At 42.6% G+C, this 24,896-nt stretch overlaps 1 protein-coding gene and 1 pseudogene across 7 annotated transcripts in view; both read left to right on the top strand.

Moving 5' to 3' along the window:
- The window catches only part of TTC23L (tetratricopeptide repeat domain 23 like), a 60,721-nt gene that overhangs the window by 6,692 nt on the left and 29,133 nt on the right, over window positions 1-24,896 (top strand). For all 7 annotated transcript variants that reach the window (XM_047837097.1, XM_047836879.1, XM_047837321.1 and 4 more), the window contains exons 4-8: window positions 2,680-2,803; window positions 13,707-13,863; window positions 15,361-15,486; window positions 18,619-18,796; window positions 20,729-20,837. In XM_047837097.1, coding sequence (XP_047693053.1) covers window positions 2,680-2,803; window positions 13,707-13,863; window positions 15,361-15,486; window positions 18,619-18,796; window positions 20,729-20,837 — 694 coding nt within the window. The remainder of the gene's footprint in view (window positions 1-2,679; window positions 2,804-13,706; window positions 13,864-15,360; window positions 15,487-18,618; window positions 18,797-20,728; window positions 20,838-24,896) is intronic.
- LOC125147400 (uncharacterized) lies at window positions 14,643-14,735 on the top strand (annotated as a pseudogene).

The raw sequence follows: 24,896 nt of genomic DNA, 5'->3' as shown, positions 1-24,896 counted from the left end.
AGACCCAGGCCAGAACCTTCACTTTTAGAGACAGACAAGTACCATCTGCCAGAGTCCAAGTATGGGTTTTTAAGTCTTCATAACTCCGTGGCCAGTTTAGATAATGACAAAGATTTAGATTTAGGAGTTAAACGAGCCCCACCCAGCGCTCACAGGCCCGAAGGGCAGGAGGGATGGCAGTAGGCGCAGACCTCTAGAGCCCACGTTGGTTATCTCCGTTTCGCCAGGGCAGGGAGTTTGAGGATGGATGAATTCAGAATGTCCAGAGCCCGGACAGCACGCGAGGCTTTGTACTCCCATTCCAGTGACTTTTCATGGTATTCTGCTTCCTCCTCAAAATGAAACTTAATAAATTCTGTGGTGAGCCCATGGAGAACTCTCAAAACTTCTGACGGAATGGGTGTTTTTAAAGCACGAAGGAGCCTGTGCTGTCACCCTCTCTGCATGTGTACGTGTGAGCCGGGGGCAGGTGAGGCGGCAGGTGAGGAGGGACACAGGGATGAGGCGGCAGCTGGAACCCAGGGTGGTCTTGCCCAGAGCACCACGGTCAGTAGACACTAGAACCAGAGCTGAAACGCCAAGCTTTGAGTCTTTGAAGTGCTGCTTTCACCTCACCAGGAGATACAGGCTTGGTTTTGTCAGTCAGTGCAGCCATTTGATAGCTGTCTTTGTAAAGTCACTGAAATCTGTGACTCCAAAATGCAGTTCTGTGATTTCTTGGGGAGCTCTGCCTGTGAGTTCTACAAGCAGCAGCGGCTCTTTCCACCCCATCCTCTTCTCCTGGCTGATAAAGAGATGACTCATTCAGCACATGTTGAATGAGCATCTCCTCTGAACTGGGCATACGGTAGTGAACAAGAAGAATAAGTTTCTGTTCTCAAGGAGCTTCTATTTGGGGAGACAATTAATAGACAAAAAAATAACCATTAGTGCAATATCAGAGAGAGGTAAGTGCCATGAAGAAAAGAATAAAAGAAGTAATGGGATAGTAAGTGACGGGGGTGAGAGGCTGTTTTTAGATAAGATGCCAAGAAAGGCCTCTCTGAAGTGAACAAAATGAAAATGAAATGAGAAAGTGATTACGTATTCAAGCGTCCCAAGCGGGAAACAGTATGTGCAAAAGCCAAGTTAGAAATTAGTTTGCCATGTGTAGGAGCATCAGATAGGTTTTCAAATCCATGCTTATAATAATAATAGTAACAAACTATTTGGTCACCAGTGGAGGATGCTAGTGACTGAACTCATTACTTTGAAAGCTAGCAAATAAAGGGAAAGAATAAGTTGTGTATCTTGTCCTTCTATTATAAACTGTATTATTGGGTAACCAAACAGGAGATGAGGGGAGAGTTGTCTGTAGAATTAATCCAGCTAACACATGAAGAAACACTGATAGAATTGGATAATGGCATTTTATAACATTTTATGAGTGAATCCATGTAGTTGTGCCAATAATCAGAAAAAAAGCCAACCAAACATAGGTGTCTTCTGATGGAAAAATGTATGAGAACTATGAAATAGTTTTGCTTAAAAAAAATAATAAAGCTAAAGTAAACCCAACTTTTTTTAAAAATTTTTTTAATGTTTATTTTTGAGAGAGAGGGAGACACAGAGCATGAGTAGGGGAGGGGCAGGGAGCAAGGGACACAGAATCTGAAGCAGGCTCCAGGCTTTGAGCTGTCAGCACAGAGCCCAATGTGGGGCTCGAACCCACAAACCAGACTTCGAGATCATGGCCTGAGCCAAAGTCATACGCTCAACCAGCTGAGCCACCCAGATCCCCAAGCAAACCCAACTTCTAAATCCAGCTACCAATATAAAGACAAGACAGGGAATGGAGGGACATGTTGAATGACACCATAAGAATGCATTCAAAAAATTTACATGTTTGGAAAACAGAATTTACATGTTTGGGAAACACTGTCATCCAAATGACCCAATTTCTTCAGCATATAATTTTCAATAAAAAGAACTAGAGGTGGAAATGGAACCTACAGAGGAATGAGACTCAGGAGACTGATCTCTATGTGCAGACAGGCAAATTATCAAAAAAATACTAGATTTATGAGGTAATTATTAGATTTATGAGATTATAGATATTTAACATTACAGAATTACTGTTAATGTTTTGGTGAGAGTGATTTTCTGGTTATGTGTCTAAGTCTGTGTCTTTTGGAGATACTTATGAGATATGAAATGATTTAATACTGATTTTCTTCAAAATAATAGGGTGGGTGGATAAGAAGGATGGATATGAAACAAGACTGACCATGAGTAGATACCTCATGAAGCGAAGTGAGCCATTCTCCATGCTATTTTTGTATATGGCTGACGTTTTTCACAATAAAAGGCTGAAGGAAGTCACTCTGGCTGTGATGTGAAAAGCAGACTGGGGGAAGGGGGACAGGAGTGGAAGCAGGGATGGCTGTCATGGTCAGCCAGGTAAAAGGTGAGGGTGTTTTGAGCCAGGTACTCGTGGCAGAAATGAGGAGAAGAGCTTGGTTTGAGGACTTAGGAATAAGGGACAGTCAGCAGGCCCTGTTGGAGTGGGTGTGGGACGGGAAGGGAGGAGAAGAGACAAAGACAACAGGTGAATTCAGTCCTACATTCCCATGAGAAGAGAGTGGGCTGGAGCTGTGCCTTCTTTCCAAAAAAACATACTGACTGATTTGCTGTCTGCAGAATATCCAAGCAAACAAGGAGCTGATTCGCTGTGTCATCCTTTCTCGGATTATTTTTGGGGAAGAACACTGGAAATGTGCACAGGCTCTGGCCAGCCTGGCTTATGGCTACCTGACACTGAGAGGTACTTGGTTTCCCCAGCTGGGTCTGGGTGGGCCAGCTCGTGAGAGCCAAACTAAGCCAACCCACAGCCGTGGTGGGGGTGGGGATGACCGGGGGAGAGTCCTTCCTGCCCCCAACTCACACCTCCTCAGGAGGTGGGAAAGTCCGTGGATGAGGCAGTGTGTCAGGGATCTTAGAAATAATGATGATAATGATGATAGTTAATTTACTAAGTACTTAGCATGTGCCAAGCTAGTCTCATTTAGTCCTCCTAATATCCCTTGGAGGGAAATACGCTTATCATCTGTAGTTTACAGATGAGGGCACTGAGGCACAGGGGGCAGAGGACAATATCACGGGTTCCAGCCACAGGTCCACGGGGGAAGGACAGGCGATTATGTACGCTCAACATCAGGGTGGCAGACACAGTAACGGGACCTGAATTCCATGGACAGCCCTCAAGTTCCTGGAAGATCTGCTGAGGAAAAGACAGTCCTCATCCTAGAGAAATGAAGCTTCTGGAAGGTATTCTGTACAGAGGAACAAGATAGGAATGCATTTGCTAAAACTGAAACCTAAGTGTAAGATCCACAAGGGCAGGAATTTTGCAGTAGAGGCTCAGGAAATATTTGTTCAGACGGACTGAGGCCAAAACACATCTCTGGAACTGAGGACACAGTCAGCTCAGGGCTCTGTGCCCCTTGGCCAGCCACGTCTTCCTGCAGGGACATCTCTACCATGGATCTCTTTGTACAAACTCACATGTGCTTTGTTTAAAAATGCCTCTGTCCCTGAAACAGAAGCTCCATGAGAGCAGGGACTGGTCTCATGTACAGTGCCTGGTGCACAGTGTGGATCAGCAGATGTTACCACTGGGTAGAACTGAGCCTCTGGCCCGGGGCTTTTTCAAGTACCCCTTGGACCTGAGTCTTCAGGTGGGGCATAGCTTACATAAGTGAGTGACTTAAGGTCTTGAGAGATTTGAGCGCTCCAGGGGAAGGGAAGCAATATGCCTGGGCCATAAGGAGCCTGGATATCAAAAATCAGAGCTTTTGGAAAAGTTGAAATGGAATCCAATTTATTAACCACTATCATAAATTCTATTAAACTCAGAACGTGTCTTCCTTCTTAGGGCTCCTTGGGCCCTTTTGAGCTCATGTTTTACATGAAACTTTAGATTCATTGACTACTGATGTGGCAAGCCCATGAGTGGTTGACACTGGGGCCAGTGAGGTCACAGGCTCCTTTAGGCCTTAGAACACATCTGTTGTGTTCTGAGAGAAGGCCGGCATGGCTAAAGACAGGAGGGGGTCCTCACTTACTGGCAGAACGGCAGCCACTTGTCTGTGAGATTTAAGAGACGCCAGGAAGGTCTTCAGCAAAAGGCAATTTTCTTCTAGAGCTACACTGTTCTTCATTTGGAATTTCTCTATTTCACCCTCATAAACGTGTTGCCTTCATGATAACAGTCACATTTTAGCTTTGTGCCACTTTAGCACTTAGAGAATTCCTGTTCTAAGTCTGGTGGCACTGTGGTAGGCACCAGGGATGCATAAATGAATACTGGTATTCTATAAGCATACAGAGATCTTATAATAGGCAGGAACAAGTTATAATAGAGGCGGGAACAAAGTTCTGGAGAAACAAATGAGGCAGGTGAGTGCTTCTGCCACTGGAGAGGGAAATCAGGGAAGGCTGCAGAAAGAATGTGACATTTGTCCTGTCTTTGACAGAGGAGTAAAGTTTTCCAAGTAGATTTCGAGAGGAGTGGTAGAGAACACAGAGTTGGGCCTCCATATGTGTTGATCTGAGGAGATGGAGTGAAAGGGTGTTTTATTCTCTATGAAACTACTTTCACGGAACACTGTAGTTTCCCCCTGGACCAAGAAGTTAGGGTAGAACAGGAGACACCTTAGGACAGACAGGTCATGCCTGGTAATAGGACTGGAAAGTTAAGTTGGCCCCACGTATCAAGGACTTTAGGGAATTATTAAAAGTTTCTGAGGGAGGGGCCCCTGGGTGGCTCAGTGGGTTGAGCATCCGACTTCCACTCAGGTCATGATCTCACCCTCATGGGTTCGAGCCCCGCGTCGGGCTCTGTGCTGACACCTCAGAGCCTGGAGCCTTGCTTTGGATTCTGTGTCTCCCTCTCTCTCTGCCCCTCCCCCCCCCTTTCAGAATAAATAAACATAATAATAAATTTTTAAAAAAGTTTCTGACTGAGGTGGTGACATAATCAAGCTTCTGTTAGAGACTCTGGAGGATGGGTTGGATTGATAGAAAAAGTAGAGGTGCAGATCAGTTAGGCCTCTATCCTGCCCAGACAGGAGTCAATGAAGGCACTGGCCACAGCAGTTGGAATGCAGAAGAAATGACTCAGAAGTGGTGGTGTTTAGTGGGCAATTCTACTTGGAGCGAGAAGCTGAGGGAAGAGCTGAGGTTGCACAGGGCATGACCTGGACGGTTAGCTGAAATGGAGAACTAGAGGGGAAGAGCAGGCGTATGGGGGAAGGAGGAAGAGGATGCCGAGTCTGGTTTCAGACAGGCTGGATCTCAGCCAGCGTGAGGTACTCAGGGAACATCATGGTGGGATGGTCAGTAGGCAGCTGAGGAGTGGAGCTCGGGCTCAGGAAAGATGTCGGCTTGGGAGGGTTAGCACACAGGAGCAAGTTGAGGCCATAAGAGCAGATGAGCTTGATCAGCAAAAGGATGTAGAAAGAGAGGGAAAGAAGGCAGAGGAGAGAAGATAGGAGGATGAGAGCATCGGGAAGGTCCGCGGAAGCAGAGTCGGCAAAGGAAATAGAAGAGTCAGGAGGGGCCGTGTCAGAGAAAGGGTTTCAAAAAGAAGTGCAGTGTCAGGTGGCAGAGGGAGGTCAGATGACATGCGGGCTGAAGAGAGACCCATGGATTTGGCTGGCAGGTGGCAGATCACTGGCATTTGCTTTGGCACCGACAGGGACACTCTTGGGCCCTGGGAGAGCCCAGACTCGGTGAGACTGTCTAGGAGACTTGCTGAACCTGAGACTTGAAGTGATGGCGGCTCGAACTGGAGGGGAAGCCCCACGAGTGTTTGAAGGGGACATTTGTCTGAACGTGGGCCAGGCCACAGGTCCCTCCCTGTGTTGGGAGAGGTTATGGTGGTAGGTCTGTGGAAGGAAGTTGGTCGTCATCTTCTGAAATCAACCCATTCCATGAACGGTCACAAACGGACTCTGAGTTTTACTTTTCCAGTTAGGTTCCAGGCTGAGTCAAGATAGGTGAGTCGGTCCTATCACAAAAGATGGTGAGAACACCATCCTTTTTTCCTCGATTTACAGTTCTTCCTGTCACACGAATGGTGAACCACATTTGGGGTAGTATGTTGGAGGGAGGAAAAAAAGTTTTCCCGTAAAGGAAGGTTTTGTTTATTTTTCCTTGATGGGAAAAGCAACTTCCTGATTAGACCAAATGCCTATGTAGTTTAACAGTGCCCAGCCTTGAACCCAGACTTTCTGAAACCTAGCCTAGAATTTTTCCAGAATAGATTATGATCGTGACCTTTTCTTGAGAAAAACCTCCTATTTCAGTTATAATATTTACCCAGTCTCTTTACTTTAACTCTTTTTAAAGCCTGTGGTCCACGGAATAAACCAACCAAAGCTTTGAGAAATCACAAACCTTCAAGAGGGATGAAGTCTTGCTGAGCTCCACTTAGTTTTGTTGTCATTAATCCTCAGCTGCTGTAAAATGGGCGGAATTTATGAGCCAGCCTTCTGTGTAGGTGGGATGTATGCATCTGTGAGTGTTCATGCTTCACTGCACATGTGTGTTTTACAGCCTTCAGACCCTCTTGCCTCATTTCCCTGTGAGCCTCTTCCAGGACTGGGGGGGGGGGGGTGTCAAGCCCAAGGGCTGACTTCTCTCAATAAACAGTCTTCCGGTGAGTATTTACTGAGAGACTTACATATTTGAAATACCATGAAGAGCACGTTGGGAAATTTAAGGTAGAGAAGGCACAGTCTTTGCCCCAGAGAACTTACCACCTCGTGTGGAAGGTGAACTACATACAGACATAGTTATGACAGAAGGCACCAGAAGTCAAATGCCATGTAAGAGATTTAAATACAGGGCTTTGGGGAAGTTGGATGGAATCATTTCTGACTGAGGTGGTAAGTGGTAGACTCAGAGGGCAGGGGTCATTCAGGAAGACCCTTAAAGAATGTGCAGAGCTTGGGCAGAAGGAAGGGGTGGCCTTCTGGTGAAGAACGGAGCCTGGAGGGGCAGCACAATGTGTATCTTTGAAAGCAGTGAGCAGGCTGTTGGGGTGAACCTGGAAAAGAGGGTGTGTTTGCAGACTGTGGTGGGTTTTATATATAGGCTAAGGAATTTGTGATTTGTTTGGTAGGCAAGGAGGACTCCTGGAGATTTTTCCAGCAAGGAGATGAATGAAGCAAAGTGTGTTTTTAGAAAGGTTAATCTAGCAATGATGCCAGAAGGTAAGCTATCCAGTCATCTAGGTGTATGTAGTAATAACGTGCTAGTGAAGTGACAAGTGGGACGATGAGAAGGTAGGAATTTAAGAGTCTCTGAAGGACAGATGCATTTATCTTTTATCTTCTTGGGACTTTTTCTTGAATACATACTTATAACATATGGATAAGATCATGCTTGGCCGCACTGTTTATTATCGTAAAAGATTGGAAAAAAAAACAGTGCCCTCACCACTAGAGGACTAATACCCACAGCAGGTTAAATGCAGCTTTAAAAAGGGCATGAGGATGGGGCGCCTGGGTGGCGCAGTCGGTTAAGCGTCCGACTTCAGCCAGGTCACGATCTCGCGGTCCGTGAGTTCGAGCCCCGCGTCAGGCTCTGGGCTGATGGCTCAGAGCTTGGAGCCTGTTTCCGATTCTGTGTCTCCCTCTCTCTCTGCCCCTCCCCCGTTCATGCTCTGTCTCTCTCTGTCCCAAAAATAAATAAATGTTGAAAAAAAAAATAAAGAAAGAAAAAAAAAATAAAAAGGGCATGAGGAAGTGCCATATACTACTAGGAAAAAAGCTCCTGGATGCATCGTTAGGCAAAAGAGAATGTGCAACATGGTATGGTGTTTAATATGCCTCATTTTGTGAGAAAAAAAGAAGGGGAGAGAGAGAATCTGTTTATATTTACATAAACACTGAAGGATACACAAGACAGAAGCAAAAACAAATTACCTAGTGGGGGACTGCAGTGAAAGGGAAGATTAGAAGTGAGGCCCCTCAACATTGACCTTCTCATACAATTTTAACTTTTGAACTGTGGAAATGTATTATCTATTCAAATATAACCGTTAAGCTTTTTTTTTAAGTTTATTTATTTATTTTGAGAGAGAGAGGAGCAGAGAGAGAGGGAGAGAGAGAGAATCTCAAGCAGGCTCCATGCTGTCAGTGCGGAGCCTGATATGGGGCTCGAACTCATGAACCGTGAGACTGTGACCTGAGCCGAAACCAAGAGTCGGGTACTTAACCGACTGAGCCACCCAGGTGCCCCCTTAAATATAGCCTTTAAAAAAAAAGGCTGTGAAGGAAGAATTGGCAGGATGTGATGTTCGATTAGGGGTTGAGGAGAATTGAGGCCCAAAGATGACCAGGAAGGTCCAGCCCCAGCAGGTGCCATTTACAGAGGGAAGTAGGTCAGGGACAGGAGTGCACTGGGGAGAGGAGTGGCGTATCCAGGTTTTGGTGATTCTGAATTGCAGTAGAGAAATCCACTAGCATGTTTTTGGGGCACCTTGGTGGCTCAGTTGGTTGGGCGGCTGACTTTGGCTCAGGTCATGATCTCGTGGTCTGTGAGTTTGAGCCCCGCATCGGGCTCTGTGCTGACAGCTCAGAGCCCGGAGCCTGCTTCAGATTCTGTGTCTCCCTCTCTCTCTGCCCCTCCCACACTCACGTTCTGTCTCTCTCTTTCAAAAATAAATAAACATTAAAAACAATTTTTTTAGAAATCCACTAGCACATTTTTACCTGGTGCTGGAAATTTGGGACTAGAACTTGGGAGGACAGGAGGAGAGTCGCAAGCATGGAGGAGTGTTTGAGGGCAGACCTGGGAAGGGGACGTGGAAAGTTGTAAGCTTGGAGGCCAAGGTGGAAGTGCTAGGAATTGCTCAGGCTTCCAAGAGGGAAAGAGAAGAAAAGGAAGACACTGAAAGACAGACCCTTGGAGAAGGGAGCAAAGAGTTATTAGCAAGTTATTAGTTATCAGCAAGAGTTATTAGCAAGGGAGCAATTAGAGAAGGTTTAGAAAGGAGAACTGGGTTGGTGCAGTGTCCTAGGGGCCAAGAGGAGAAGCCAAGCAGCTAAGAGTGTCTGAGAAACTGTGACTGGATTTATTTAGTAGGAGGTCTTTGGGGGCCTGAGGAGAAAAGTGCCAGCAGAGTGGTTGGAGCAAAAGCCAGATCCCAGGCACGAAGGGACTGCGTGGGGGCCTGGACCCTGCATACTGAAAGGAACAAGAGAAAAGTGGAGAGTAACTGGCCGAGCCAAAAAAGTCATGTGAAGATGATCTTAGAAGAGGAAGATTGTAGAGTGAGGAAAGAGCCCTTTAGTGAGAGCATTTGAAGGTTTTAAAAAAGAGGCGATTGATGGAATGGGATTCAGGAGTCGACACGAGAGAGCACAGAGCCTTTGCAGGGCACCATGTGAAGGCTGCCGTATGGTGGGCTAGAGCATGGGCCGGAGGTGGGACCCTAGTGCCAGCAGACCTGGGGACGAGCCTAAGGAGCCTAGCGCTTCAGCCGGTGAGCAAAGGGCAGGCACAGAACAACAAGGTGCTTGTCACCTAGTGGGGAAGTGTTGGCAAGAGTTCAGGAAGAAGAATGTAAGTGCATAGATAAGCGGTTTCCTGATATTTTGCTTATTATTAATAAAGCAGTAAATTAGCCTGTTATTGCTGAGACTTTGTAGGTATCCCGGACTCTATTATTACAAGTGCCGTAAAATACAGAAAAAAGAAGCGTAAGTTATGAACTCTACCTTCTCTATCTAGTTGGTAAAAAAACAAAAACAAAAACAACCCACACTGATACAGGGATAACAGGGAATGATAAAAACCAGGTGACCTGACCTGCAGGAAACCTCATGCCTGCTTGCAGTGAGACTGCATTTGAGAATGCAGCCTTTTCCAGGGATTCTGTAAGCAGCTCTATGAAAAATGTCCAAAGCAAGGGCACATTTAATAAATGGCTTCAGAGAATGGACGCTGGTAGTAGGAGGAGGAGGAGTAATTTTCTCAAATTCATTTTGTTGCTATGTGCCAGGCACCATTTATTTTCATGAATTAATTACATTCTTACAAGAACCCTACAGGGTAGAAAGTATTTTCATTACCATTTTATAGGTGAATAAACTGCAGCATAGATAAAGTAACTTGTTCAAGGCCACAGGGATAGTAGGAAGTGGCTGAGGCAAGATTGGTATCTGGGAAGTCTGGCCGTAGGCTGACTTCTTAAATATAGATGATGATCAAAGGTGACAGCAGCAACTCCAAAGACTGGGTGTCTCCGAGCAGATTCCCTCTGGCCTGAGAATAACAGACATCAGTTGTGGAATCACATCCCAAACTAAAGCAAAATGCTTTGATATGTTTGGTGGACAATACTGGGACCCATTTCCAATTCATCAACATCCCCTGTAATTTCTGAATCTCAGGCTCCAGGAACAGGTCTGATTTTTCCCTCTGTAATTGCCGAACTGTTGGTGCAGGGAGAAGGATGGTGTCCTTGGCTTGGAAGAAGGGCAAGTAAAGGAAAATGACTTGGTCTCTCAGAGTTGACATTGGAACTAGGGAGATGGGGCTTGGAGTTCAAGAACAAGATCATCACTCTGTGAGCCTCCTCCAGAGAGGGTTGACATGAGACTCATACATGTACATCTATGCAGTGTTATCTTTACATGGAAAAGGGTGTTCTTGAAATCAGTAAAATGCAAATCTATTTCAAATTATTATTGACACTGATTCATAGTACTTTTTGTCATCATGAATTTTCTCACGTAGGAAATGCCAGAAAAATACCACAAAGTGAGTTTTTTTTAACATGAGACGAGCTCTTTCATAGTTGAAAATATTGGAAAACGTTTGTTTAGAGCAGTGATCTCTTAAACTCTTGAGAATTAGCTCCCTTATCACTACAAAAAATTTGAGTACTCTCCATGTGTGTGTATTTATGATAAGTTATGGCAGTAGTATTAATATCTTATATAATATATATTCATAAAAACAGAAAACAAAAATTTTTAAAATAGAGACATTTAGTTTTTTTTCCCTACATCATTATGGCATCTTGCAAACTGTAGGGCTACATGCACCCCACTTTGGAGACCAGAATGGATTCTGGGAACAGTAAAGGAGTGACTTTTTCCTTTGGGGTTGACTTTAAGGAGCCAATTTATTATTTTATTTTATTTTTTTTGAAATTAAAAAAAATGTTTATTTATTTATTTTGAGAGACAGAGAGAATGTGAGCAGGAGAGGGGCAGAGAGAGAGGGAGAGAGAGAGAATCCCAAGCAGGCTGTACACTGTAGCTCAAAGCCTGACATGGGGCTTGAACTCATGAACTGTGAGATCACGGCCTGAGCTGAAATCTAGAGCCAGACGCTTAACCGACTGAGCCACGCAGGTGCCCCTAATGAGCCATTTTAAATTGAGATCTGTGTTCAGTTTGTTTAAACCCAGTGGTTACACAGCTCAGCTTTTTCATCAGAAGGACCACACCGTGGGGCATGATAAAGTGGAGAAGAGGAACCCGATAATTGATTGGCTGCTGAACTTAGAGGAAAAGTATTCCTCTGGGGTTTCACAGCCAGAACTGGACACTTAGGTGGGGGTGGCTGGCAGGGCAGACTTGCAGAGCCTCGGAACTATTTTGTCATTAGTTTCCCTCTCAGGAGCCCAGAAGCAGCATTGTGCTGATTCAGGGGTGGTTTTCAGTGGCTCAGCCAGCTTCACTTTGCTCCTTCCAACAGACAGAGGGAAGCATCTAGATTGGGTTCCTTCACTTCTTGCTGACACACTTCCAAGGGCCTGTGTGGTTGTAGAAACAGCCTATTTGATAAAAAGACTTCCTTAGTTTCCAGTTTTATTGTCTTTGTCTGATGTCCTTGGCAGGTTTTTCTGTAGCTGCTCCCTTCTTCAAGACCTATAAAGACTTCCCATTACCCACCAGATCAAATCCAGCCTCCTCAACTTGGCATCCAAGATTCCATTTTTCCCATCCAATTCACACGTTGGGTGTCTTTACATTTAAATCTCCCTTTCAGTCAGGCTGGTCTCCTTACTGCCTTCCATGGTGCTCCTACATGCCCCCACCCCACCCCACCAGCATATGCACGCACATGGGTGTGCCTGTGTGCATGCACGTGCACACACACACACACACACACACACACACACGCTTGCCTATTCTGTCTTTATGGCCTCAGGCTGTTTACTACAAGTGGAAACCCCTCCTCATTCTTCTCTATCAGTCAAACTACCTACTCTTCAAAGTAAGATGAGTCCCACCTCTTGTATAAAGATTTTACTAAATGCTTTTCTGAGTGTGGTCTTTAGACAGCCTGCATCAGTATCACCTAGGATGGTTGTTATGAATGTAAATCCTTTGTTCTCACCTCAGAACCTGTCAACCATAACTACTGGAAACAAGGCTCAGGAATCTGCATTTTCACAGGGTGTTTATGAAGTGCAGTGCAATTTGAGGGGTGCTATTGCCTGGTAACTTAGGGCACAGCCATCTCTTTGGCCACAGACTCCATTTATCTCTTAAGTTGAGACCTACAGAACAGGAACCTCTGAGTGTTCTGCAAAGACTTCTTGGCTTCCAGGTCCCTTTTAGGGCTCTCCCAGGGAAGCTTTGTTCCCCCTACCTCGTAGTGACTCATTAAGGAGGTCCTGCACATGGAATGTATGAGGGCCACAGGCCTCAAGACCTTTCAAGATCATCTTTGTGGCCATTCATTCTACCTGTACTGTGAAAACAGGCTCTAAGGGCCAGAGGCAGAGCGGACTGAGGGATGGGGCTGTGAAGTGAGAATTACAGGTGCAGTGGGCCTAGCTGTCAGGGGTGAATATGTTTACCAACCTGCAGAGAGGAGAGCTGAACGTGAACACCAGCCCTAACTGTCTTCAGTAGAGCAGAGGAGATAATGTTTTAGGATAATATGTTCTCTGCTGGCCTTTCTCTTTTCTCTGGAGCTACTCTTTTCCCATCAGGGATCCCTTTGTCTTCTTAGTGGGGGCCTCACTGCCTTTAGCAATTAGAGTGTGCATGTGTGCGTGTGTGTGTGTGTGTGTGTGTGTGACCAATTAGCCTATCCAGCCTCATCTTGGATTAAAAAAAAAAAATCCCCAGATGGAAGTAATTGTATTCATAAGCCCTTGTATTTTTAGAATGCCTTTTCCAGAAAGCTCAAAGCGTAGCACTCTGTGGCCTAACCTAGTTTGTTCCTGGACTAGCTCCAGGTGTTTGGTAAAGGCACAGCTTCTATAATTATTGTCATTTTACATTTGGAGGATGGAGAAGCTTTGTGGGTTGAAAAGGTCACATGGCATTAACGGCAGGATTGGGAACAGGATACTCAGCTTCTACTCCTGGTCTACTAGTGATTTCCAGACTGGACCCCAGATAAATGCTCTGATGGCTGCATAAGAAGCACTTGTGGAATTAATTAAAAATATAGATTGCTGGACTCTATTCGTCTAGAGATTCCAACTCAGTAAGTCTGGGGTGGGGCCCAGGAATCTATATTCTCTACAAGCATTCCAGATCATTCTGATGCGCAGCCAGCTTTGGAAACTAATACTGTAGAGCACACGACAGACATAATACGCACCTATTTCCTCCCAGAAATGTCTTTCACTGAAACATGACTTTTTAACGTTTTTCTTCTTGCCACCCACCCTCAAACTTCCCCAGGCCTCCCAGCTCAGGCCAAGAAACATGCTGAATCTGCCAGGAGCACGCTGCTGACCTGGAAGGAAAACACGACCTCAAACACGGAGAAAAAGGAAATCCTGGAAGCTCTGGTCATGCTGTACTACACCGTGGGGGTGGCCTGGCTCCTACAGAACCAATATCCTTCCTTTCCTGGCTGGGCCTGTGATCAGAGCTTGGGCGGGGGGGGGGGGGGGGGGGGGGCGGGTGGGGTTGAGAGCACATGTCCCCAGGCGGGTCGTCTCACCTAGGAGCAGGGGAGATTGAACCAGGCTTCACAGCTCTATTCTGACATCCGGGGCCCCCCACAAGCTTCTTACCTCCATCTAGAAGGGTATGAATATTCCTCCTGTATCTGTTCATATAAACTCTGAGTTGAGCCATGAGAGGGGTCTCACTGGTGACCTGTCCCCTAGCCAGCTGAAAAGTTTCCGGAGTGTGTCCTGCTTGATTGAGCACCCAAGAAGACCAGTTTTAGCAGTGAGGACATGGGTGATAGTGGGTGGGGGGTGGTATAGGAGTGGGGAGAGCGGGTGGTAATTTAAAGCAATGTTTGTCAAACTAGGCAGCACCTGTAACCCCTGGGGAGCTTTAAGAATTATTACTGTTTGGGTCCCACCCTAGAGATTTTGATTTAGTAGGTCTGGGGTTCATCTGTTTATTGAGATTTTTTAAAGTCTCCCAGGTGATTGTAACCTGCAGCCAGAAGTCTCTGATTTAATGGACTCTTGATCATTTTTGTTTTTCTGAAATGCTGTTGAGAATACTGCCATGAAGCTGGAGGCCAAGCAAAAAAGACAAAAGAAATAGTTCTCTATGTCCCCAGAGGCGGACCATTACTCTTCAAAAAGCGTGTGATTTTGACAGCCTTTTGGTACTATCTCTACTTGAAAACTGTGCATGGTATTTCATGTTCACGATCGATCATGCACTAAAGTTGGAACGATGCAGAGATTAGCGCGGCCCCCGAACAAGGATGATATGCAAATTTATAAAGCATTCCATATTAAACAAAATTAACCATGAGTCTTCTTGGAGACCATGTGTCCTTCATCTCTTCTCTTTACCACGTTCCCCTCTCTGCTTTTTTGGTCTTGGTACTCAACTTGTAAAAACTGATTTGTTGCCTTTCTCTGTTATGCCTTTAGAAGGGGCTACTGACTATGTGGGAAATAGGATATTTGGGAATTAAGGGGATTTTCTTTCTTGCTGTTTGCCTTTTGCCAAAAATCTGTTTTGCTTGGACTTTCTAAATGATCCAGAAAGTCCCTTTCAGCAGAATTAGTTCCTCTCTTTTACCATTCACAGGAAGCAACTTGGGAAAAGTGAGTATTATCACACCATGGATGCCTCTAAAGGAAATCTAGCATAATTTACAGTTTCTGTTCACTTCTCCAAATGCTCACCACCCACCACAGCCCTGGATTCAGGCTACTGCCATGAGAAACCCAGGTCTCTGTTTATTTTCTAAAGAATTCTTGACAACATATACATATAGAAAATAAAGAACATAGTAAAATGCCTGTTTTTCAAATTCTGCTTCATTTTCCCAAGTGGCCCTTTTGTTTACTTATCAACCGTTGTCCCTGGGAAGTGGGGGAGTTTGTGTGCCTAGCATTTTCCTTGACTGTTTCACTGGCAGAGAGGCTTATTTCAACCTGCAGAAGGCAGAGAGAAACATGAAGGAGCTGAAAGAATTATGTGAGGGAAGTGTTCACAGATTACAAGTCTCGGAGAAAGACCTGACAATTGCTTTGGGCAGGTAAGATCTGGGCTTTGAGAGGCTTAGGCTTTTGTGAATGAGGCCCGGTATCACATGATTGTTCTGTGCTCTTCTGTATAAGGGGAGAAAAAATACTCAGGGCAAAAAACCCAGATACTCAGATGGTGATAAAAGAGGCGTTTTATTTACCAAACGCACACACCATGGTCTAAGCTTTATGTGCAGTGCCCATTGAATTCTCATAGACAGCAGTGAGGTAGTTGGTGCAATTATTGTAGAGAGAAAGAGAGAGGAAACTGAGGCTGAGATTAAACAAACCGTCCATGGCGACAAGTGTTGGATCCATGGTCTGAACTCATGGACTCCTCGCCCTTATTCTGTCTTTCACACCTAATCTCAAATTATGTCTTTTTCTGAATCGCCACCTACTTTTGTCATGAAGCACGGTATCTTAAAAGACAAGGAAAGAGTACTTAACGAAGACCGTTCGTTTATTGGAAGCCCATGAAAGCTATGCACGGCCCATGAATTTTTAAGGAAAGTTCTGTTCCATATGGAAACCAAGTACTTGGGATGTGTTCAAGCCAGAACAAGACTTAACTGGTTTGCAGTCGAGTTAGGTATCCTCAGAGAGAATCACAGTATTTACATATAAGAGTGGGCCCAGCAGATTATCAGGGGAAAAAAAAGAATAATAAAAGGTTTACTGTTCCTTAGATTTTTAAGATATCTGCACATCCACAATCTGGTTCCAAAACTGTAAACACTTGGCATGGTAGGGTCGATGACAGAATGGTAAGTAAATGAAATACATGAGTCATGCCTACCTGCTCTAAACAACCATGAACCTAGAAATCAAATGGGAAATGGTGGGGAGGTGTTTGAATGCCCAACGTTAGATCAAACTATTGATATAAGTCCACGGAGCCATAAATTAGAGTCTAGTGAATGTCTGCTGCTGTCACATGGGTCAGTGGCTAAGGTTTTTGTGCCATATGTGAAAGATAGCCTTGTTCCTTTTTCAGAATAAATACTAGTGCGTATTTCACTCATTCATTCTACAATATTTATTTAGTATCTATTTTGTACCTGCACTGTTCTAAGTGTTGGAACAGTGTAACTATCTCCAAGAACTAGTCTAAGTGCGCTACGTCATTTATTTAGTTCAATCCTCTACCGCAAGCTATGAGGTAGGTATTTTTGTTTTCATTTCACAGGTAAGAAAATTAAGGCACAGGAAGAGTAAGTAACTCAAGGTGACAGAATGACTAGTAGAAGATCCAACACTACAGATGGGTCTTCTTAATCCATAGCTCACCTTCTGTACCACATTGACTTATATTTCATATACAGCAAATATCTAGTAAGGGCAATCCCCTTTCTCATTTTAAAGGTAGGGAAAATATACTGTGATTGTTTAGGCCAGACAACTTGGCTAATATCTCCCTACAAGCTCTTGATGAGAGGCATTTTCATTCTGTAACTTCTGCTGTAATAGTCAAAGGAAATAGTGGTCTGATTGATCAAATATTTTTTCTGTAAAGAATTACCAGATAACATGCCAGTGCTCTTTTGATTGTTAATCCCAATCTTCAGAAGAAGGATGAATCTTTCAGTTTAAAATAAATTGTAACTTGTGCAATGCCTTATATAAAATAATTTCATATACATACATATTTTTTCCACTTTGGGAATACAAAGATGGAAGAAGCAAAGGGTGAGGGGAAGTAATATTGATTGTGTATCCACTATATGTTAAGTAATTTCATGTACAATTTTTTATCTAATCTTTATAACCTTGTAATTTAGGTATTCTTATCATTGTTTTATTTGGAAGGAAATGTAGACTCCTGGAATTTGACCATAAAGCTAATAACTGAGGGGGGCACCTGGGTGGCTCAGTCAGTTAAGTGTCCAACTTCAGCTCAGGTCATGATCTCGCAGTCTGTGAGTTCGAGCCCCGCGTCAGGCTCTGTGCTATCAGCTCAGAGCCTGGAGCCTTCTTCAGATTCTGTGTCTCCCTGTCTCTCTGTTCCTCCCCCACTCACTCTCTGTCTCTGTCTCTCTTTCTCAAAAATAAATAAACATTAAAAAAAATTTTTTTTAAAGCTAATAACTGTGAGAACCAGCTTTGAACTACCATGTTATTTGCCTGTGGCTTGCTGTCTCTAGAGGAATAAACTTTAATGAAATGCTTTTTTATTCTCATTTTTTAAATTATATTTTGTTTTGGAAGATTTGAAAATATAGATATGAAGAAGAAAATAAGAGTTAGTTTTAATTTCACAACCCAAACTTAACTGCTATGGATATTTTAGAGATAAAGATTGATCAATAGATAGATATGTCAGGGTCAATTTTATTTTTTTTTTAACTTTTTTTTTTTAATTAATTTTTGAGACAGGGAGAGACAGAGCATGAACAGGGGAGGGTCAGAGAGAGGGCGACACAGAATCTGAAACAGGCTCCAGGCTCCGAGCTGTCAGCACAGAGCCCGACGTGGGGCTCGAACTCACGGACCGAGAGATCATGACCTGAGCTGAAGTCGGCCGCTTAACCGACTGAGCCACCCAGGTGCCCCTGTCAGGGTCAATTTTAAGTAGTCCTATCACTTTTTAAAATTTGCCACACTTTTAATTTCTCCTCATGTTATTTAGTCTAAAACGGAAGCATGGTTTTTAAAGCCTGAAGTATTTTATTATATGATGTGCCATAATTTATTGAACCACTGTCTTTTGGAAGGAATATTTACATTGTTTTCTCTATCCTCATTTTTAACTGAGGAGGAATAAACTAAATCAAACAAGACAAAGCAATGGCTTTGTATTGGTCTGAAAGAGAGGGAGTCAGAATAAAATTTTATTCTGATTCTAGAAAGTCTGTGTTTACGGGTAAATAACCCATCTTGTGAACTGCTGGAAGCCATTTTATGCTTTGTTATAAAATTAGACTATAGCATGCTGTATTAATGGGAGTGAATATCAGTCAGTGGAATCTGGTGGGTAAAATGCAGGTTAATGGGAGTTTGTTTATAGCAAGACTGGATTTTAGTCAACCACTCAGATAATTGGCCTCTAAAGGCCAAATCGTTTCATTCTTAGAATCAGTTCCTTTTGTGTCTGCAAAGTAAGGGGCCTCTCTGACTTTGCATCTTTGTCCCTCTTCTTATAGAGCCTCCTTGGCCATCCACAGATTGAACCTTGCTCTGGCATACTTTGAAAAGGCAATTGACAATGTTATTGCTGCTAAGGGTGATAGGACATCAGATCTGGTCAGTCTGTACGAGGAGATCGCGCAGATCGAGCAGCTGAGGAGGAACCATGATCAGGCCATCCAGTACTTGCAGCAGGTTGGTGAGTTGGCTGGAACACCAGCCTACTGGCCTTCTTTGGCCCCATGCCCCGTTCCCAGGACCAGGGAAGCTTGGGCTTCTCAGAAGAACTAGGGGGTGGGGTGGATTTCCCGCCAGATCCACACAAGAGCCCTTCCTCAACCTTAAACAACATGGGCAGAGAATCCGGACTCAGGATGAGTGTATCTGCTGTTTGACCTGATCTGGGACCAAATTTCCCCTCCCAGGCTTCCCCTCATCTCTGTGGGTGCTGGGAAGAGGTAAGCAAGTGAGTCTGCTCCAGGGAAAAAAGCCGTAGGGGCAACCAAACTTAAGGCTTTAGCAAACACAAAGGGCTTTTTTAAAATGAAAAAAAAAATCATGATATTTTGGTGTGATGCTGTCATTTGTCCTCTAGGCTAGCCCAGCTGGTTGTATCAACAAGTCTAAATTTAAACCGACAAAAGAGTATTTCACTTGGAGGTAACTAATTTGACAAATGCCCAGGGGAAAACAAAACAAAATAGGAAGGAATGTTGAGTCATTATAATGAAAACAGTGTGGGGCTTTTTGATGCATCCTGTACTTGAAACTTCCCTTGAAACTTATTAAATTCGCCTTTTCTCTCCTCAAATAAGAACCTGTTTGTGGCTTCTGGTACCTCCGGAAGCCAAAAGTGGATTAGATTTCCTGTATCATAGAAACCGTGCAATGCAATTCAATGGTATATGTGAAAACAGTCTGATACTGTAGAAAAGGCATTGCAGGTAATCACACCGTGGAGAAATGTTAGGGGATGTTGGTCTGAAGGCAGGGAGTCCACTGTTTACAGAGCAAGCCATCATCTTCTTGTGTCCAAGACTGTGCAAGCGGCGGTCAGATCAGGATTGCCAAAACAAGATATAGTCAGTGTTTCCCAACAGCAACACAAATAGTTAACATTTATGGACTGCTTTTACTATGTGCACTTGAGGGTATGCTCATTTAATCCATGCAATACGCCTATGAAGTGGAGGCATTATGATTTGATCTCATTTTAAGGATGAGGAAACGGAAGCTTAAAGAGTTACAGCTAATTCAGCTGAAGTTGTGTCACTAACAAGTAAGAGAGCAGGGATTTGAACTTAGAGAATTTGAGTCCTCAGAGCCCGCACACATACCAGCTCTGAACTCTACCTTAGCTCCATAGTGTTGTCTGAAATCTCTGGGGCTCCTTGAGATACCTCACAGTGTCTGACCCGTGTGAACTATGAGGCACGGGGGAAGGGGGCTTTTTTCTTTCTGGTGGGTGTGGGCCAGGGGTTTCTCTCTTCTTTCTCCTTCCACTTTAGTACGAATGATAATAGTAATAAAATCTCCACTTCTGTCATGCTTAGGAGATTCCAGGTGGTATCCTAAACACTTTACACATATTAATTCATTTAATCTTTACAGCAACTGCTTGTAACAGTCATTTTTGTCATTCCGGTTTTATATTTGAAGAAGTTTGTGACTTGCCTGAGTCATCAGTGGCTGAGCTGGGTTAGGAACCCAGGCAGTATGGTTTTAGGGTCCATACTTAACTCTCCTGAACTTCCTTTGATAACGAACCTTTGAGAAGCTTAGCTAAAGTTGTGATTTTAGTTTTGCCATGACACCTAATAAGACATCATAGTGGCTAATATTTATTGAGAACTTACCATGTGATGGTATTATGTGTGCTTTGCATGTAACCATGTCATTAATATTTTCCAAACCACAATTGATGGAAACTATATATTTCTTTTACATGTGAAGGTGAAGTTACTTGCTCAAGACTCACAGGAAATAGCTGGGACTCAAACTCACCTCTCTTATAACTCCATGATTTGATATCCACAGCTCTCAACTAGCAATTTCATGAGAGCTATTAGAAAATCCTCTGAAATACTGTCATTTGGGTACTCTTGATAATGATTTTCTCTATTCCAGGCCTATTCTATCTGTGTCTGTTTGTTCACTGACGTCAGCCCCCAAACTGCAGAGGCAAGTGCGTTACTAGCCAAGGCTCATGCCCTGTCTGGAGAGGCCCAACACAGGGGTAAGTAGAAGAGGTAGCTTGCAGTTATCACCATTTCCCATGGTGGGGGGAAGCACACTGGCAATGGTCTATCTAGTGATGTGAACAGGCTGTAATTAGCTATTCATGACTGTGATGGAAAAATTAGACTGGAAGCCATTTTGTACAAAAGCATTTACACATGAATTTAGGCACAATAATATCTCCACAGATTAGTTGGAACATCAAAACCAGTAAAACCATCTGGTTTCTATTTCCTTTATTCCCTTAGAATCTCAGCAGAACTCACCTGCATAAAGAGTAGAGATAATAAACGCTATGAATGTGAGCTGTGAGGTATTGGTTGATGAGGAAATCCAGTGATAAAAGACAAAAACATTGGCTCCTTCTTTCTTCCTCCTCCATTCTCAACCTCCTTGACTCTTTTCCTCTGGCTGTCAAGAGAGAACGCTTGTAGCAGCTAGAATTTTTATGACTATATTCAAAAGTGAGGTATTGGGGCTTCTGGAAGAAAGCCAGGTGATGAATTCATCAACAGTAGTTCTTTCTCAGACAAGGTCATCCTTTGGAAAGTGAGTAGCTTCAGGAGAGACACAAAAGAATGGATGAGAAAGGATTGTGTGCCGTGCTCAGCTGACTGGGTCAGATTAACGGACACTAATGGATTCGATGGCCCATTCGGAGGAATTTGAGATTTGTGAAAAATATGATTTAAACATTTTAAAATGTTGATTAGCTCTGCTCATAAAAGGAATCCATTTAGGTGTACATTATTTTTCAGTCTTTTATGAAAAAGAGAGAGGAAGAGTGAGAGAGAGAGGGAATGAATCACAGGGAAAGTTTTGCATCCTACTTTTCTCCACACTTCTATTTTCCCAAGTCATTAAATAATTTTGTTCAGTTTTCAGAAGTTATTTTCATATTTTGATTACTGTTTCCTTTAGCATGAATGTTCATTGAAGACTTCCTGATTCTCTGTTTCCTAGCTAATCATCTTCTTTAAAAAGTTTTCTTGTGTATACTCAGAGTATTTGTACTCCATCTATACATCTGATTTTTTAAAAATAGTCTTCATGGTTATAACACATTTAATGTATTTGTGAATATGTAAACATTTTGTTCAAGTGAGAAACTTCTATGCTTCTGGGTTGGGAGGTTCTAAGGCCACCTTATTCTTTTCTTGTATACTAATTTTTACCTGTAAAGATTTGGATCTTCACCTATCATTCACTAAATTCTAGATGGATCACATCTGACTGATCACAACTGAAAATATGAATTATCCCGAAGGAAATACAGCACTACAATCAAAACTCCTAAAATTAATAATTTAAGGAAATAAGAACTTTCTGAGCACACAAAGATATACTAGAAGAGATTGATATATTTAATTATAAAAAGATCTAAAACCTGTGTCTGTCACAAAGTACCATAAATAAAAAACAGTGTAATCCAAGATGAACAGATAATTTGAATAAGCCCTTAATTATTGAAAAAAAAAAAGAATTTGTGAGAAAGATACATCAACATCCAGATGATTCCACTGGATAATTCTACCTAATAAAGTATTAACACCCATCCTGCATAATCTTCTCCAGAAAATTGAAGAGGAGGGAAAATTTCCCAACTCATTTTATGAGGCTTGCATTACCCTGACACCAAATCTGGGTAAAGACCTTTCAAGAAAAAAAAACAAAACAAAACTACAGAACAATACCTTTCATACACATAAACCCAAAAAATTCTCAAGAAAATACATAGCAATGTATAAAAAAGAATAATACACCATGACCAAGGGAAGCTTTTTTCTTGAGAGTGTCAGCCTGGTTCAGTGTTTAAACCTGAATGAATGTTCTCTACCATATTAACAATCCAAAGATGAAAAGTACGTAATCTTATCAACTGATGCAGAAGAAGCATGTGAAAAAATTCTGCATCCATTCACAGTGGAAGGGGAACTTTCTCAATCTGATAAACGACATGTACAGAAAACCCATAGCTAACATCATGCTTCATGGTGAAAGACTGCTTTGCTCTTAAGATCAGGAATAAGGCAAGGATGTTCATTCTCACTAAGCTTATTCAACATAGTACTGGAAGTCCTAGCTAGTGCAGTAGGCAAGAAAAAGACATACAGCCTAAAAGAAATAAAATGGTCCTCATTTGCAGCAATGCAGCTGTTTCTGCTGAAAATTCCAAGAAATCTGCAAAACTCTTAGAACTAGTAAGTGAGTTTAAGCTTAGCAAGATCACAGGATATAAAGTCAACCACAAAACCGAGTCATATTTCTATATATTAGCAATTCACAACTGGAAACTGAAATGTTTAGAAATATTACTTACAATAGCCCCTCCTCCCAAATGAAACGCTTAGGTATAAATCTAACAAAACATGTACAGTATCTGTATGCTGAAAACTACAAACTCTGATCAAAGAAATCAGAGATGATCTAAATAAATGGAGACATAATGTATTCGTAGATTGGAAGATGTCTAGTAAAGCTGTCACTTCTATAGAAATTGGTGTACGGATTTAACACAAATTATCAATCCAAGGTCCCAGCAGGAATTTTTGTAAATATAGACAAGCTGATTCAAAAATTTATACAGAAATGCAAAGAAGTTAGAATAGCTGAAACAGTTTTGAAAACTAATAAAATTGGAGGAATCATACTACCTGATTTAAGATTTATTATAAAAGCAACAATGGGGCACCTGCTTGGCTCAGTTGGTTAACCGTCGGACTTCAGCTCAGGTCATGATCTCGCGGTCCGTGACTTCGAGCCCCGCCTCAGGCTCTGGGCTGATGGCTCAGAGCCTGGAGCCTGTTTCGGATTCTGTGTCTCTCTCTGCCCCTCCCCCATTCATGCTCTGTCTCTCTCTGTGTCAAAAATAAATAAATGTTTAAAAAAAATTTTTTTTAAATAAATAAATAAATAAAAGCAACAGTAATCAAGAGAGTTTTGTATTGGTGAAGGGACAGAGATCAGAGTCACTGGAACACAAAAGAGAGTCCAGAAATAGACCTGTGTAAATATGACCAATTAATTTAAAAAAAAATTTTTTTTTTCAACATTTATTTATTTTTGGGACAGAGAGAGACAGAGCATGAACGGGGGAGGGGCAGAGAGAGAGGGAGACACAGAATCGGAAACAGGCTCCAGGCTCCAAGCCATCAGCCCAGAGCCCGACGCGGGGCTCGAACTCACAGACTGCAAGATCGTGACCTGGCTGAAGTCGGACGCTTAACCGACTGCGCCACCCAGGCGCCCCTGACCAATTAATTTTTGACAAAGGTGCTAAGGCAATTCAATGTGGAAAGAATAGTCTTTTCAACAAATGGTATTGGAACAATGGTATTCACATGCCATAAGAAAAAAGAGAAAAAACTCACCTTCGTAACATACACAGTCATTCAACATAGATCATTGTCCTACACGTAGGAGCTAAAATTTACATTTACTTTACAATAGAAAAATAGGGAGAAAAATAATACCAAACATTACATAAAGAAAACAAATGGCCAATAATCACAAAAAAGGTTCAATCTTAGTAATAATGAATCAATATAAAACAGCAAGGATACCAAGTTTCCATCAGAATGTCAACATTTAAAAGAAATGATAACATTTAGGATTGATGAGAGCAATTTGACACAAAATCTCTGAAAGATAATTTGGCAGAATGTTACACATCTTAAAACTATACATACCTTTAAAATCAGTTTTCACCTATCCTATGTAAAAATTTTTTAAATATGAAAATATCTAGTATTTGCCAGATTGTGGAAAAACAGTTCTGCTCACTCATAGATGGAAGGAGTGATAAGAAATTTGGAAAATAACTTGATAAGACCTAGTAAAACCAAAAGGAAACATGTAGGAGGATGTTTACTGTGGCACTCAGCTGTAATTTTAAAAAATTGGAAACAACCTAAATGTTTATCAGTTAGTAAACGGAATATTTGATATATTAATTGCACGGAATTTTGTAGTCTGTAAAAGGATTAGACTTTATAATTAAAAAGAAAGTTAAAAACAATATTAAGGAAAAAATACCTTGCATTTTTAGGACATAAAA

This window comes from Prionailurus viverrinus, chromosome A1, assembly GCF_022837055.1.
Source record: "Prionailurus viverrinus isolate Anna chromosome A1, UM_Priviv_1.0, whole genome shotgun sequence".
In the NCBI taxonomy this organism is placed as follows: Eukaryota; Metazoa; Chordata; class Mammalia; order Carnivora; family Felidae; genus Prionailurus; species Prionailurus viverrinus.
This window is presented reverse-complemented; position numbering and strand designations above follow the sequence as displayed.